Source organism: Anoplophora glabripennis, unplaced genomic scaffold (genome assembly GCF_000390285.2).
Source record: "Anoplophora glabripennis isolate ALB-LARVAE unplaced genomic scaffold, Agla_2.0 scaffold285, whole genome shotgun sequence".
Lineage (NCBI taxonomy): Eukaryota > Metazoa > Arthropoda > Insecta > Coleoptera > Cerambycidae > Anoplophora > Anoplophora glabripennis.
Window position 1 is genome coordinate 230,632 of NW_019416394.1, and position 15,569 is coordinate 246,200.

The 15,569-nt window shown below is 35.2% G+C and overlaps 1 protein-coding gene across 1 annotated transcript in view; it reads right to left on the bottom strand.

Moving 5' to 3' along the window:
- Positions 1-15,569, bottom strand: part of LOC108908049 (rho-related BTB domain-containing protein 1) — a 51,360-nt gene that overhangs the window by 12,480 nt on the left and 23,311 nt on the right. Inside the window, exons 3-5 of the mRNA XM_018711957.1 lie at positions 14,527-14,922; positions 11,416-11,597; positions 10,801-11,110 (exon numbers count right to left, since the gene is read on the bottom strand). Of these exons, the coding sequence (XP_018567473.1) occupies positions 10,801-11,110; positions 11,416-11,597; positions 14,527-14,922 (888 nt within the window). The remainder of the gene's footprint in view (positions 1-10,800; positions 11,111-11,415; positions 11,598-14,526; positions 14,923-15,569) is intronic.

The following is a 15,569-nucleotide window of genomic DNA, read 5'->3' on the forward strand; positions in this document are numbered from 1 at the left end:
TTTGTGACATTTACTACAACTTAATTGTTATTGCTATATTTTGTTAAATAATATCTTGCACTAAAAAGAGTTGATTTAAAATTCTCTCATCACAATTTATGTGAAACATACATTTAATTAAAAGTTAATAATATGAATTTCGAAAGAAAACTGCTTTTGAATCAAATGCACCAATAATAAATTAATATTCACTGTACGATACATTATTTACTTTTTGGAATTGACTATAGTGATCTTGATCCACCTACCTATTTTTTATTCAAGTCAAATGAGTGAGCATTCTAAGGTAAAAAAATTACGCCTATAGTAAAACAAGTTCTTGTCTCTAATGTTATATTGAAAATAAAACTAACCTATAAATAAAAATTTAATTTCCTACTGCATCAATAGCAATACAGTTAACTCAATTTTATTATATATCTGAAATAAAATATTTGCTACAGCTAAAATATTAAATTACTACAGCATTTCGTCTATTCATCTTTAATGTACAGTTCACAGACATTTAATGTATCAAAATTACATAGCTGAAAGTTTTAATAACAGTAACAATATAGCTTAATTACTTCAGTAAGGAATTTTAGTCAGTACCTAGCCACAATTAGATGATGACTTGTGACTAGTGCAGAAATCCTGTTTTAGCTACTGCAATTGAATTCATTATCTGTCCTCTGTTGTATACAACTATTACTACAGTCGCATCCCAAAATAATAGGCAGTGATTTCATCTTTAATCCGGTTTGTAAATTCAGTTTTAGGATATTCTTCTGCTGCGTTTGGCGTGCACCAGTTATTCTTCTGCTGCGGCAAATTCTAGCCCTTTCATTGGTGTTTGGTGCGTGACGTCAATTAGGTTGCGTTTATTCGGTTCCCGGCAATTCTGTCGGCACCGGAAAAGGCGTACGAGCGGGTGAAGTCCGAGGATATCTTTCCGTAATTTAATTGTGATTTTGATTAATTTATTAGTGATTTTGGGTTTGTGTTCTTAAAAATGGAGAGTAATTCAAGCTGGATGGTATTTTAAAAATGACCTTCCGACAATAAAAAAAATTCAGGCTGCTATCTCACAGGATCAAAATTTTCCTAGTATATTTAGAAGGATGCTTTTGCGAACTATGCGTTGCATGAATTTCCGTTTTATAAAACGAAATCGTAAGAGTATGCTGATAGAAAAAGAGGAAATAGTGATATGGCGAAAAAACTATTTAAGACAAGTAGTATTAGAAGCTCGAAAACTAAATTGTAGAATATATTACACGGACACCTTCTAGAAAAGGGAGGGCGGTGCTTGATAATAACACATATTGGAAGTACAGCAGGATTTTTGGAACAGGGTGTGTATATACAGTCTGTCCAAGATAAGGATGGGATGGTATTAAAATCTAGGAAACTGTAAGAAATACGTTGTGGCTCAAATTAGAAAAATGTTGTTTTTTTTTCTTAACAATATGCCGTTTAAAACGTTTTAAAATTTCCGGTAGTTCCGGAGATATCTGAAAAAACTGGAAATTTTGCAAAATCGTTTTATTTTTTTCTGGTTTTATTTGAAAACGAGTTTCAAAATAAATTGCATTTACATTGCCACTTTTTACGCTCTATCCAATGGCTTCAACATTTTTGCAATCCGACTTCGAGGGGCCATCATCAGGTTAATTTTTTTAAATACGTCGCTGACAAAATCTATAGTAAATTTTAATGTTGAATTAGATGATATTACTATTGGGCGATATTATTATTGTAATCACTTAAAAAGGTTTTTAGCTTGTTTTAGTTATCATTTAAAATTTTTCCCGAGTACGGCTCTGAACGCTATTGGAGGAAGTCATAACAGTATAAAAGTCAATACAGCATAAAATATCCAACAATTTTTTTACTACTATTAGTAATATTATATAGAAATAATAAAACATTTCATAAATTCGTATTACTTTTTTAAATTATTGATTAAAAAAATTGATATTTAGTGCTGTATTGACCTGTAGTCAGGAAAAATTTTAAATGATAGCTAAAACAAGCTAAAAACCTTTTTAAGTGATTACAATAATAAAATCGCCTAATTTGGAATTAAAAATGACTAGATTTTGTCATAAAAATAGCAGCGACGTATTTAAAAAAATTAAGCTGATGATGGCCCCTCGAGGACGAAACGTCGGATTGCAAAAATGTTAGCCCCATTGGATAGAGCGTAAAAAGTGGCATTGTAAATATGCAATTTATTTTAAAATTCGTTTTCAAATAAAGCCAGAAAAAATTAAACAATTTTGCAAAATTTCGGGTGTTTTCGGATATCTCCGGAACTACCCGGAATTTCAAAACTTTCTAAACGGCATATTGTTAAGTATAAAAAAACACAACTTTTTTCTATTTTGAGCTACACCGTATCTCTTATCGTTTCCTAGATCCTAATGCTATTCCATCCTTATCTTACACACTGTATATCCATCCTTATCTTACACACTGTATAGTTCAGTGTATTATTATAAGTGATAAAGTGTGATATCCGCGCACATCAGGTAGGTGTAAGTGGGTGGTGATGGGCCAACGTCGTCCGTAAGAACGGCAGTCAACAATATGGAGAGGATGAAAGTTGAGTCTATAAGCTTTTTAAAGTAAATACAGGGTGTCTCATAATTAGCTGCCAACCCTGAACACTTCCTAAGGGCACAGGGACCCATTGAAGAGGGAGGAATGGAAATAATTTTTTTGCAATATCTCTCAATCGCGTTGTGATAAATGAATGAAATTTGGTATACACAGNTATTATTTTCTGTTCTTTGACCCCTTCTCAAGTAGTACGCCTATGGAATCTTGTCACCTGCACCCCTCACCTCCCTTACTCCTCTAAGTGCTGGATATGAATCACTGCCCATTATTATGGAACACGGGTATAGTGATTTTTTTTCTTATTGTACATATATTTATATAACTAAATTATTGCTAATTGCGGCCACAGCGGAATTATTTTATAGCTTTTTTTCTGGAAATTAATACATACAAGACTAAAATGATTCAATTGTGAAATTATTGTTTAACGAAGTTGCAATAAAATATATTTCGCTTACTATTAATATATTTTTCTTACTCAATATGCGGTTGATATAATTTTAGAGAAAAGAACTGTTAAATTAAAATATTGATTTATTTTTTTATTCCCTTTGCAGAGAAGCGATAATAAAAAATATTTCTACATCGTCTGCTGTTGATATCAATTCTGGTTTGCTCAAATTTCCTCGAAAATGAAGGCCACACCGGTAACACGTTTATCTGGGGCAGAACTATTGTATAGCTATATAGTTAAGTGGCTCCTCAAAAATACTTCTTAGACCTTGGTCGATGTTAATACCAAGCCGTCTAAAATTTCAGAGTGAAATTTTATGTGCAAATATATTAGTACATAAAATTAAGTGTAATAATAAAAGTTCTACTGCCTTGCTAACAATAATAATTTTAGAGATACGAATCATAACTTCCTTTATGTAGAGCGAAAATTAATTTATATTATGTTTGCTGATTAAGATTTATGTAAGGGACTTTGCTTTTTGTTAGTTGACTGATATAAAACTGCAGAATTTATTTAGGGTTTTTAAGAACTTGAGACTTATGGTGAGTTTTATATTAAAGTAGCCCTAACTTACTCTTAATTTAACTTTAGCCTTTGTCGTAAAAACATGAACGTACATATTTCAATATGCTAGTTTTTAAAAGTCCTAACATAGTTTTAGTCCTAAGGAGGTCTTAAGAACTAACTTTGTTCTGTCTTTTTAACTTCTTAGAACTAAGAGTAATACTACAGCCAGTATGCATGTGCAAGAGTCAGTCACACGAAGGCCAGTTCTTAAAATTAGGCTAAGATCAATTTTTCTAAAGTAAAAATATTAGAGTTAAGACTAAAATTAAGATTAGGGTAAAATTTAGAGACCGACCGAATGTGACTTTTCTGGCCGAAGCCGAAGCCGAACTTCGGTTTATGGGTCACCTTCGGCCGAAGCCGATGCCGAAGCCGAAGATATTTTTATTAACTTGAAAATTTTAATTAAAACAAAAATATGATAAGATAACATAAAAGAATGTCAAAAATAAATGCATAATGTTTTGGAAATATAAAAGATATAGGGTGTTAATTAAGTATGTACAATAAATTCAACAGACGATTATTTGAGTGATTTTAATACAAAAAGTTCATATAAACATTGGTCCGCTTTATCCAATCTTGTTGTAATTTGGTAGTGTTATTTGTAGTGTTAAGGGGCCATTTGATTAGATTTGTTAAGTCCAGTAGCATCCCGAACGGTACCTTCGGCTTCGGCGAAAAGTTCGGCTTAATTTTGGCCGAAGCCGACTCTTAGCCGAAGGTTTAAATAATGGCCGAATGTGGCCGAAGCCGATTAATCGGTCGGCCTCTAGTGAAATTACAATTAAGTTAGGACTAAGACCATTTTCTAGACACCTGTCCTTTAATAGTTGGTTAATGGTTAATAGCATTGATCAAAGAAGTCGATTTCTAAAAATTTACTGTAGTAAAAATTGCATAAAAATAGCGGAATTTTTTTTTTAGTACCTACACATTTGTTCAACTATCGCTACTATATTAAATATAGAATAGTGACACCTTTTTTGCCAACTGGTACTATTTAGCTCAATATTTCAAGCAAAATTCACTCGGACTGATCGCTATTTTGATATCTAATACTCCAGTCCAAATATTAGAATGTTTTGTTGCCTGCTTTTTGTTTCGACAATACTCTACTGCTCGCATTAGAATTAACCTAAGTACTAAGTACTCCTGGGAGTACCTACCTCATTTTTTGGACTTCCAGGACTTTGGCAGCGCCTTCTTTTCATTGCAGGTTCAGAAAGTCTTGGGCAGACTGGCTGCTAGATATAAGATACAGGCCACGACCAGTGTATTCGCAAAAATTTATTTTGAATATTTGGTATACCATTAATATGTTCACAATGAGCATTAAAACGTGAAAGCGTACTGATTACCGGCCAGGTTTCCGTCGTGGTTAATAATCTGCATGTATCAGGGTCGACCTCCTATGATGGCTCGGCAGAGGTCCTGCAGCGACCTCAGTCTTAAGTTTGAACTTTTTACCTCTCAAGATTTTGCCGGTTTTTGGAATCTACTTACTCGTGTTGGCATCTGGTCTGTTGTTTGGTGTAGTGGTATGTTTTCGTGGTGTGGTTTCCCAGTTTGAACTTCGCAGCGTTCGAAGAACTTTCAGGTTCTGAAACTTAGGTGTTTTTTTGCGCATGCCTTGCGTAGTCGACGGTCGCTCTGCTATCAATATCGGCAATCGTTGATGCCGTCTGATATGGCTTGGGTCATTGGGGGTGGCTGGGAGCTCCATATGAAATCGGAAATCTTCGGAACTGAGTTGAAAATTTTGATTTCTGATGAGTGTTTTCTCCCTTACCGGAATGGACGACTAGAAACCTTCGAGTGTCTACAGCTACTGTTCGCTGGGTTGTTTCCTTGCAGGGGTTGTGTAGATGGCTTTGTAGGTTCTATTTGAAAGTGGAGCGAAATTTGAAATGCTCGAGATTTGGATTATGACAATAACTCTACTTTAATTGCTAGACAAGTCGCCTCTGTTGTATGGCGCTCATTTAGGGAAGAACAGCCATATGCATTTGTTTCATTGGGAAAGAGTCCATTACTCTGCTACCATAATATTATCCTTTATGTGCATAATTTTGCAAATAAACACACATAAACTATGATTATAGTTATAAGCAACATTAAGACTTCCTTGCCACTATTTTTTTCTCAGACTTGGACTCGTAATCCGCAAGAGAAGCGGTCTAGTGATAAGCCTGATGCAATGTCGCATGTCGCCGTAAGCTTGAATAACATTTCTACACCAATGTTTGTCAAATCACTTGACTGGATAACATTCTTATTCTTATTCTTATTTTTATATATTTTCTGTTTCTTTTTTATTATTAACTCAGCTAAATGTTTCCTAAAATATAAAATATTCTTGTACGGCTTATCCTAATTTGATAAGCCTTACTTACTATTTGGAATAAGTATGAATAGGTAAAAGAAAGAAAGGAAAATACACCCTACGTTTCCATTTCAGTTATTTCCTCAGGTTTTGTTCTGGAGATATGCCAAAATGTGCCAACGCATTATCGAATATTACTACTATCAAATTTTAGTACCTGGCGCAATTTTAATTATCTTTGTATATATAGAGTGTTCCCAACTCTACCGATTTCTTTTTTCCCACTTTTTTCCCACTTTTTTCCAATGTTGAAACGACACTCAGGGGTAACTATTACGCCTCAGACGACGAGATGAATGAGGCAGTAAAGTCTTGAATCAAAGAAAAGGATGAACATTTTTTCATTGACGAAATGAAACAATTTGTCACACGTTGGGAGAAATCTATAAGTCAACACTTATAAGGGGACTATGTATAAAAATAAATATATAATTTTGAAGCTAATGAATGGTACTTTCATTTTTTTGTCCCATTCCGATATCTCTTCTCGTTCCCCCTCTACGGTCGTCTGTGCATTACTTTTAAGCCGACTCTCGTAGTTTGAAGACTCACTACGAGTTTAATAAAACCTTCAAACTAACTTTTTATTAATGGTTCTCTGTTTTCTAATTAAATGAAAGAAAGAAGAAATTGATAGCTTTTGGGACATTCTGAGAATATACCTATTATTTTTATTCGACCAAATTTTTTGATAAAAATAATTTGAGGTATAGTCATTCCGATATCAATTGAAGAACCAAGAGGATGACAATATCTACCAGGTTCGGTCGCTAACGCAGCAACTCAGCATTGAAATATTTGAAAAACTTGTTCCCATATTTATTTAGCCATACCCATATATAGGTCTGGTCGAACTAAACGTGGAGGTGGTAGAAATGTATACGCCCAGTTGAAGAATGCGAGCGCGGGCAAAGGAAAACGAACACAGTTGCATTGGGCTACTGGGCAATAAATCTCAGCCGTTGACAAGTGGCCAACAAATTGCCCAGCAGTGCAGTGCAGCAATGAGGAATTTGGTGTGATTCAGGTAATTTTAAGTTATTATAGGCACCTTCTATTAATCATTGATATTACAATTGCAAAACGGAGAAATAATATTGTTACAACATGGCATTTTGGAGACCTTTTGAAACGGAACAAAACGAAATTTACCATCAATGTAATAAAATTGTTTGAGGACATAAATAATTAAAATATATGTTGTTGGCCAAATGAACATATAATAGAACTTTTCTACATATTATACATATACAAATTATTATAATTTTTGCCTTCATTAAAAAACTTTTTAGGGACGTCTATAAAACTCATTAAATTTAATTGCCAGGTGGTGTTTTTACATGTTCAACTGACTATAATAATGTTAATTTTGATGTAATTAAATGTTTTGACTGAATAAAACTTTTAATGACATTTTCCTATAAGGTGGCTATGAAAAGGTAAAACTGACTTTTAAAACGTAACAAAAATTTAAATTAAAAAAATGGAAGTTTTACAAGTGCTCAATTAAACCACTTGTCAGATTTCACAAAAAGTTAACCCCCAAAGAAAATAATAGAAGAAATTAGACTGGTGTTCCGAATCAAATCTGAACAACCTATTTATAAACATACATATCTGTGTTTAACAATACAACTTTGTAGTTAATTTATTTCAACTTTTCGGAGATAGATTAGTGGGGGTTAGGGGAAGCCAGAATTTTTAATTTTGTAGGAATATCTGTAGCCGGAGACAGTTTTTGTTGTGTGAACTATATAGGCATCGGACTTCTGGCGTTATGTCAGAACGATCGATGAACAAGCTCTCTATACCGTAAATGGATTTCTGGCGTGTCTGGCGTAATTTTGTTCAGTGCAAAATAGAACCTGCAGACATTGGCGTCCGGGGGGGTTGGCGCATAGAAGGTGAATGCCCTGTTGCACCAAATACAAAAAATAACTTTTCCTGTAATAGTGTGTCATCATGTCAGAAATAAAACATTATATTAATTCCTTTTTATGGCCCATTCTTGGCATATTTTCTGCGGAAGCGCCTGTTTTCAGATATTTAAATCGCGACTGTTAATACGTTTTGCTGTTTTAGATAGTTTGGGCATGGCAGAAGTGTAATTTTGCCTTGAAGGCATCGATTAGTTGCTTCTGAATATAAAGATGAGCTTATTAAAACCAATTTTTTGAAAATTAATACATAAAATCAATTTTGCATATATTCAGGATGTAACTAAAACACTGGGCCACATTTTAATGGCGTGTAAGTCACAAATCAACAAAGAAGTTCTTAGAAATATGTGTATAAACGTTTTGTTTTTAAGTAAAAATAAATATTCTTTTATTTACAAAAAAAATGCTCTAGCGATTTCGTTCTAATTTGGCGTACAGCTTTTTATGCCCACGAATTTATGTGCATGATAAGGTTATTTTACATATACATGGATTTAATTTCAGCGGTAGACATAGTCATTTTCGCTCCCAATTTTTTTCTTCCAATATTAGAGACTTTACAAGTAAATTATAAAATTTTAGATCATTCTAGAATTTATTACTAGGTGTCGAAATGCTATTTTTTAAATAAGAATAATTATTATTCAAATATCATGTTTTCAATAAACAACATAAAGTATTATTTACATGGCTTCCCATTTTTGATTTTTTTTTTAACTTAAAGCAGACCATATATTTTAATTAATTTTGTGCACATGAACTTATGAACTTTTTTTTATTTGTGACGTAGAATCTGTCATTAAAGTTCGGCCAAGTATTTTAGTTACAATCGCACGTGCCACAAATATAGGATGTCCCAAAAGTAACGCAGGATTTGAATTGTGTGCCATTTTCATTCCGAAGAATTGGCAGCATCGTGCAGGATCACGTGTTGTAGTAAACACGTTGCGATTAGACAAAATGGACAGCTATACGACAGACAAGCGAGTGAAGATTATGAAAATTCACTAAAAGTACGGAGAGTGCGTAGCTGAGACTGTGCGCAAATCACATGGAATTTTCGGTAGAAGGAACGCCCCGAAGGAAACAACTGTTAAAAGATTAGTTGCCAAATTTGAACAAACAGGTTCGGTTGCAGACAATAAAACAACAGGCCGATCTGGTACTGGCCGTTCAGCCGAAAATATTGCTACAATGAGTGATAGTGTGGCGGAAATTCCCGTAACTTGAGTGCGCCGTCGGTCACTACAACTAAACATTTCAAAAAGCATAATGCAGTGGATTTTAACGAAAGATCTGCATCTGCATCCAGTTAAATTTAGCTAACCCAGGAATTATCAGAACCAGAAGACCATTTAATCCGCCGGACATTTGTTGATTGGATATTAGATAATCAACAAGTGGACCATAATTTTGCTAATAAAATCATCTTTAGCGACTAGACGCATCTTAGTGAGTATGTGAACAAGCAAAACTGTCGAATTTGGGACAGAGACAATCCTCGGGTCATTCAAGAACGACCACTGTATACCCAAAGAGTGACATGTGGTGTGGATTTTACATTGGTGAGGTGATTGATCCGTTCTTTTTTGAAAATGAGAGTGGAAGCGCAGTGACTGTTAATGGAGAACGATATCGAGAGATACTATTGAACTTTTTGTGGCTTCATTTGGATGGCATTGATTTGGATGACATGTGGCTACAGCAGGATGGTGCCACCTGTCATACGGCACTGAAACTGTCCACTCATTACGGTAAATATAATTAACTCATCTCACATAACAGTGAAGTGACTTGGCTACCAAGATCATGAGATCTTATGCCATGCGCCGCCAGAGGTCGATGCTGTCAGCAGAACAGCCGCTAACGACGAGATGCAAAAATAGAAAATTCACCTCAGTTTCGAATTTGGTAAAGTGAAAAGTTTTCCGAATATTTCGAACTGGGAAACCGCAAGATGAAACCAAAGTTACCACGTTAGACTACAAGTTGATCATTAGTTCCAGTTGGCGACAAATCCCAAGAGGAATAAAATCTGGGGAGTCCAATTGTCCAAACTTTATGCGGAGTTTGAAATAGGATCTTGGCCAGTTCGCGTAGCATGTTTGAAATTATTGTCATTTTGCATTGTTTAAAAACTCTTCAGATTAATAATCAAAGACCAATTTGTTATAAATACATGTTTTAACAATAAATCATTTTTTAATAATTTGTTGAAAAATTTTCACAATTTTCCCGGTCTGGATCTCAGTTCTAGCGCCCCATTCACCTAGGCATTGTGCAATCCTACGGTGAAAATCCTAAGCTATAGAATAAGCTCCTAGAAGCTGCTCAAAATTCATGGTAGTCATAGAAGGCTCCTCGAAGCTTCCATATGTCTGTTACTCACAGGAGACCTCGAAATCAGTGCTAGGCAAGGCAAAACATAAAAGACAACAGTATAGACACCAGAGTAACCATACTCGAAGTGTCCCAAAAAACATTTAGTGCAACAAGACTCAGTTGAAAGCCTCGAGGAAGCCGTGGCATCCCGAAAGGGTATCAGAGTATAAGAAGGCAACAAACCAAATTAGATCGTTTAACCTATCTCAAAGCAACTAACCCGCCTTTGATGAGGAATTCAGGTGGACAAAATCATGTTCATGCTTAAGTGTGCTAAATGTGCTTAAAAGGGGCCAAATTAAGATAGATTCCCGACAAGGCACCCAACCTGAACACAAATGTCCCGACAACGAAACATCAACCTTATTGAAAGACGACAATATCATTGGTTTTATAAGCTGCGGACGGTTTTGTCATTGGTTCTACAAACTACGCTATTATGTAGGATTGCCTAGGGTACTTACTCGCAAGTTAAGCGCACTGCGATCGACTGTCCCGGTGTAAGCGAACTGCAAGCACTGCTGCATAGCACCGGGAGTCACTAGTTTGCTAAGCGTCACCACCGTTTGTCCTTCGGGTTGGACGTTCCTTATGCACTGGAAGGCCGGATGGTCAAGTTCCCGGGCCGTCGGCAGCGCCTGGCAACTCGCTCTCCTCTTGCACGTCTTCTGCTCGGCGCGCACCAGACACTCCGTCTCGTCGGCGAAGTCACCTAGAGAGCTCACCATGCTGGAGTCGCTCGTACTCCGCGCCATCAGATCGGCCGTCAACAACCTGAAAAATTGCAGATGTCTATATAGAAAATAACAAAAATACTTGATTTTTATTGGAAGGTTTTGGGTCACAAATTAATAAAAAAAAATTCTGCCGATATGTGCCTGCAAGCGCTCCAAAAAGTTATAAAAAACAATTGAGGGAAATATATAAAGAATATTTTATTTCAATCGTGAATAATAAGTTTATACGGTCATCAATTATTCAAAAATATCTTGAAATGACAATTTTAAGTACTTGTAGTACTTAAATCTGTTAGAAAGTACCCTGCACGTTATTCCTTTTGAAATATTATGTAGGCTTACCTGTAGAAAGCTCTGCTGCTCGCGGCCAAAATAAAACGGTGAGCGGGGAATCCCATGGATCCCACCACCAGCACGATGTCAGTGTGGGCCCTAGTTAACCACAAGCTGCGCATGTGTTCTGTGTACGAGCTAGACGATATGTGAATTTCCGGTTTTAACGGCGGTGGTGGCTTGAATGGCGCCTAAAATAAGTATTAGAATAAGTATATATACAGGGTATTTAATAAATAATGGGCCATACTTTAAGGCTAGCTTCCTTAGGTTTGTGGGTGCACATGTCCGCAAGTGACCCGTTTTAAATATTACGTCAAGAGCGCCAGTCTGACGCCGGACGGCCTAACCGTTGCAAGCGACAAGAAACAATGTGCAACGCGGGATATGGTTCCAGGAAGAGGATCACGGCAGAATTGGAATCAATAACCAGATAGATACCTGCTGCGAACGACTCCAAACCAAGAGGACTTTCCAGCAAACGTTCGCCCCGACAACACTTGTTCTTTTTCACTAACTTGTTTTCAATAAAATATTTTTATTTTTACTGTTGAGGGTGGTTTTTATTTAGCGTAAAGCAACTATGAGCCTCAACACTCGATTCTCATTAAAATAAACTTTATACATAAAAAATATGTCATTTCCTGAACTTTTTTACATAAAAATATATTTTTTTAAGAAAATTGTTTATTGGTACCATTGTCAATAACTATTTCTCGAAATAATGCGAAATTTTTTTTTTACAAATTAATAATTAATTATTGCAAAATGGACCGTGCATTTGTTATTATTTTCATGCGCTACCCCAGATAAAAAAAATACGTTAAAATTGGTCCACAATTACCGGAGATATCGCAATTTTTTCGGGCAGTTAATTAAGATTTGAGGTCTCGATTTCCACTTTTGAACGTTTTTGTCTTGTTTCCCCCACCACATTCCAGGTGTAAAAATTTATTCGAGCACATTTTTGAAAGGGTTAAAAATTACTATAAAATGCATTTTTTCGATATCTTTAACCGTTATTATGAAGTTTAAGGGTTCAATGATTTATTTCCGAAATTTCAAGTGTTAATGTTTATAAATAAACAAGCTATTAATTTAAAAAAAACGCTGCCTCGGCTAAAAACGGTCCTAGAACATTTTTTTTTAATTCGTGAAAAATTACCAGGATTACGAATATCAAAGCGGCTTTAAAAAATATTCATTCGTCGCAAAGTTATTAACGAAAACCTCATAAACATATTACACTATTTGTTTATACGCCGTTTTGAGGAGGTTAGCCTATGAAATTACAATTTCCAAATGCATATCTTGAAAATATAAATCAAGACGAAACAAATGAGCCCTTATAAGACCCTTTATTATAACGCTAACAAACGCGTGTTTGCAATTGAAAAAATGCTATTATGTTATTATATTATAAATAAATAAATGCAAAAACTCGTAAACAAATAAATATTTTTTTACCAAATTTTTAGTTTCTTAAGGGTAACAAAATACAACTTTTACTGCAGTTTAGAGACGATTTATGCTCTTTCCTTTTATTTATAGCAAATTTAAATTTCGCTGGTTTTTTGCAATTATTTAAACAAATTGTTAATGGATTTTAATTTAACAGGTCTCAAATGAAGCGTTTTTTGAAAACCTAGAAGCAAAAACTCCTGTTGGAGACCGTTTTTTAATACCGCTAAAAAACTCGATTTTTATTAAGTTTTACATTATAATCATTGTTTAAACAATGGTCTTGTTGTTTTAAACCGATACTTTTTGGGAAATATTATTTCTTTTTGCCTAAACTAACGACTAAACTACGTTCAAATCTGAAACGAATTACCTTTTGATTTACATGTATTACAAATTTCATTTACTGTGCTATTATTCTTTTTCACTAACTTGTTTTCAATAAAATACTTTTACTTTTTCCGTTGAGAGAGAGATTTATTTGCACACCGAAAGCAACCCTCAGATTATTATTTGGGTAATTTTACTTAAATTTTGGACAAGTAGGTTTTTTGTGTTGTAAACAAGAATATCTGCTTGATTTTTGTGATAAATATACAGAGCGTTCTGAGCGCCGTTGCCACTACATTATTTCCTTCAGATTTTTAAAGGATCGATAATTTTGGAAAATGATTAGTTATTTTAAAACAGCATTCGATTTGCTTTAAAAAAACGCACCGTTTTAGCGAAAATAACATTTAAAATTATTGCTGCAAATGTATGCATTACAATTTGTCAATTTAAGACTATTAATCTAGTATGTCCTTATAGTGTCAAATCCAGTGGAAGTTTTACATAAAGGCATTAGATTCTTGTGTGATAAACTCTGGTAAGTATTCTTGTACAATGCCACGACATAATTTATTCTCAAACAATGTAATGACTCATATGATATCAGTTTATGCCCAATAAGGTTTTAGTGTACGCACTGCAGTAAGAAGTCACATCTGTTTAATAATAAATAATAATAACTCTCGGGCCTATAACTTCTTAAGGAAGCAGGATGTAAGATGGCACAAAGGTAAGTTGACTTATACCTCCTTATTTTCATCCAACGAAGCTAGCTTTAAAATATGGCCCAGTCTTTAGTAAACACCCTGTGTATAACGACCAGGGATAGGATGGTTTAGGCGTTTTCAATAAATAATAAGAAAATGTTTGTGCGTCCAGTCAATTTCCGAAGAGACACAAAAAGTGTATGATTCTTCTCATAAAAAAAGCAAGACTAAACTTTTTTCTATTCCTAAGAGCTCTACGATCAATTCATTTAAGTACTTGACTATCATTAATGTCATTAATGTTATGGGGTGGATGACGTGAACTAATTTATCATTACAAAAAAATAAACAAAGATATTGGAGTTAATGCTATATACAATTTAAGATTGAGGATAAAGGTCATGCTGATTTTTCATATTTTAATTTATGTTTGCAAGATTTATAATAGCCTACTGCTTTCAAAGGTCATGTCATTGTGTCATTTTATAAAAAATACAATTTTAGAAAAAACTGCGTACATTATTTTTTAGTGCGGGAATAACTCTGCTTGTTGAACACATAGAATTTCGAAAGCATAGCGCATTTTTCACAGCGTAACAAAAACGTTTGTCTTTCGACTCACCTGCAAGAGCGGCCTCTGCACCTTCTTGAGGTTGGTCATCCAGAAGCGCTGCGCCCTCCTGGCGATGAGGGCCGCCCGGATGGCGTTCTCGAAGACTTCGTTAACTCCGTAGTAGGTAAGTACTGAGGTCTCGTAATAGTACAGCCCCAGCTCCCTGGCCACGTCCCTGGCCTCGTCGGGCATCACCAGGTCGCTCTTCCGGGTAGCGCGCACGAAGGGGCTGCGGTCGCGAAAGTAGCTGAGGTAGGCCTCGTCGCGGTACATGTACCGCAGGTCGTTCTTGCATCCGACCAGGAGGACGGGCGTGCTGGGACAGAAACGACGGATTTCCGGGAACCACATGAGCCGGCAGTTGCGCAGGGACACCGGGTTGTTGATGCTGAAGCATAGCAGCACCTGGGAAAACGAAGGAATGGATTGAAATTGACGTTGAACCATCAAATATGGTTTTTAACTGATGATATTGCAGAAAGCAACAACGCTGTGGGTTACATGCGTCACTTATAAGCATAGTAATGAGGACCAATAATAGACCGGGAGATATTAGACTGAAGTTCGACGACGTCTTTCTAGTTTATGCCTCTGAGAGTACTGAAAGGTAACCGAGAGACAAGTACAATAAACTAAATTTAAAAGATGGGCTGCGGGACACCTTCGTGAAAATTCAATTTTCCTTTTCAAAAAAATAATGTGTACCTACAACGACGTATTTCTCACTTATGCCATATTTGTAAGTTGAAGAGAAGTATCGATTTTATCACGAAATTTTTTTGGCATAAGTGTCGCAAGAGACCTAAATATGGAAAACTTTGTAAGAAAATGTGGAAAAACATCTTTATTTGTCTACCAATTTCTCATTAATGCCAATTAGAAATATGACATTATTATATTCGAAAAGCTCATAAAAAACATTGGCATAAGTCCTACTAAGGACTAAAGAAAATAGGGCTTTGGAAAAGCTGCGGAAAATTTTTCGTTTTGGTCAACGTTTTTCTCGTGAATAAATTAAAGCTTATTGCAAAGAAAAAAATGAAAGTATTCAT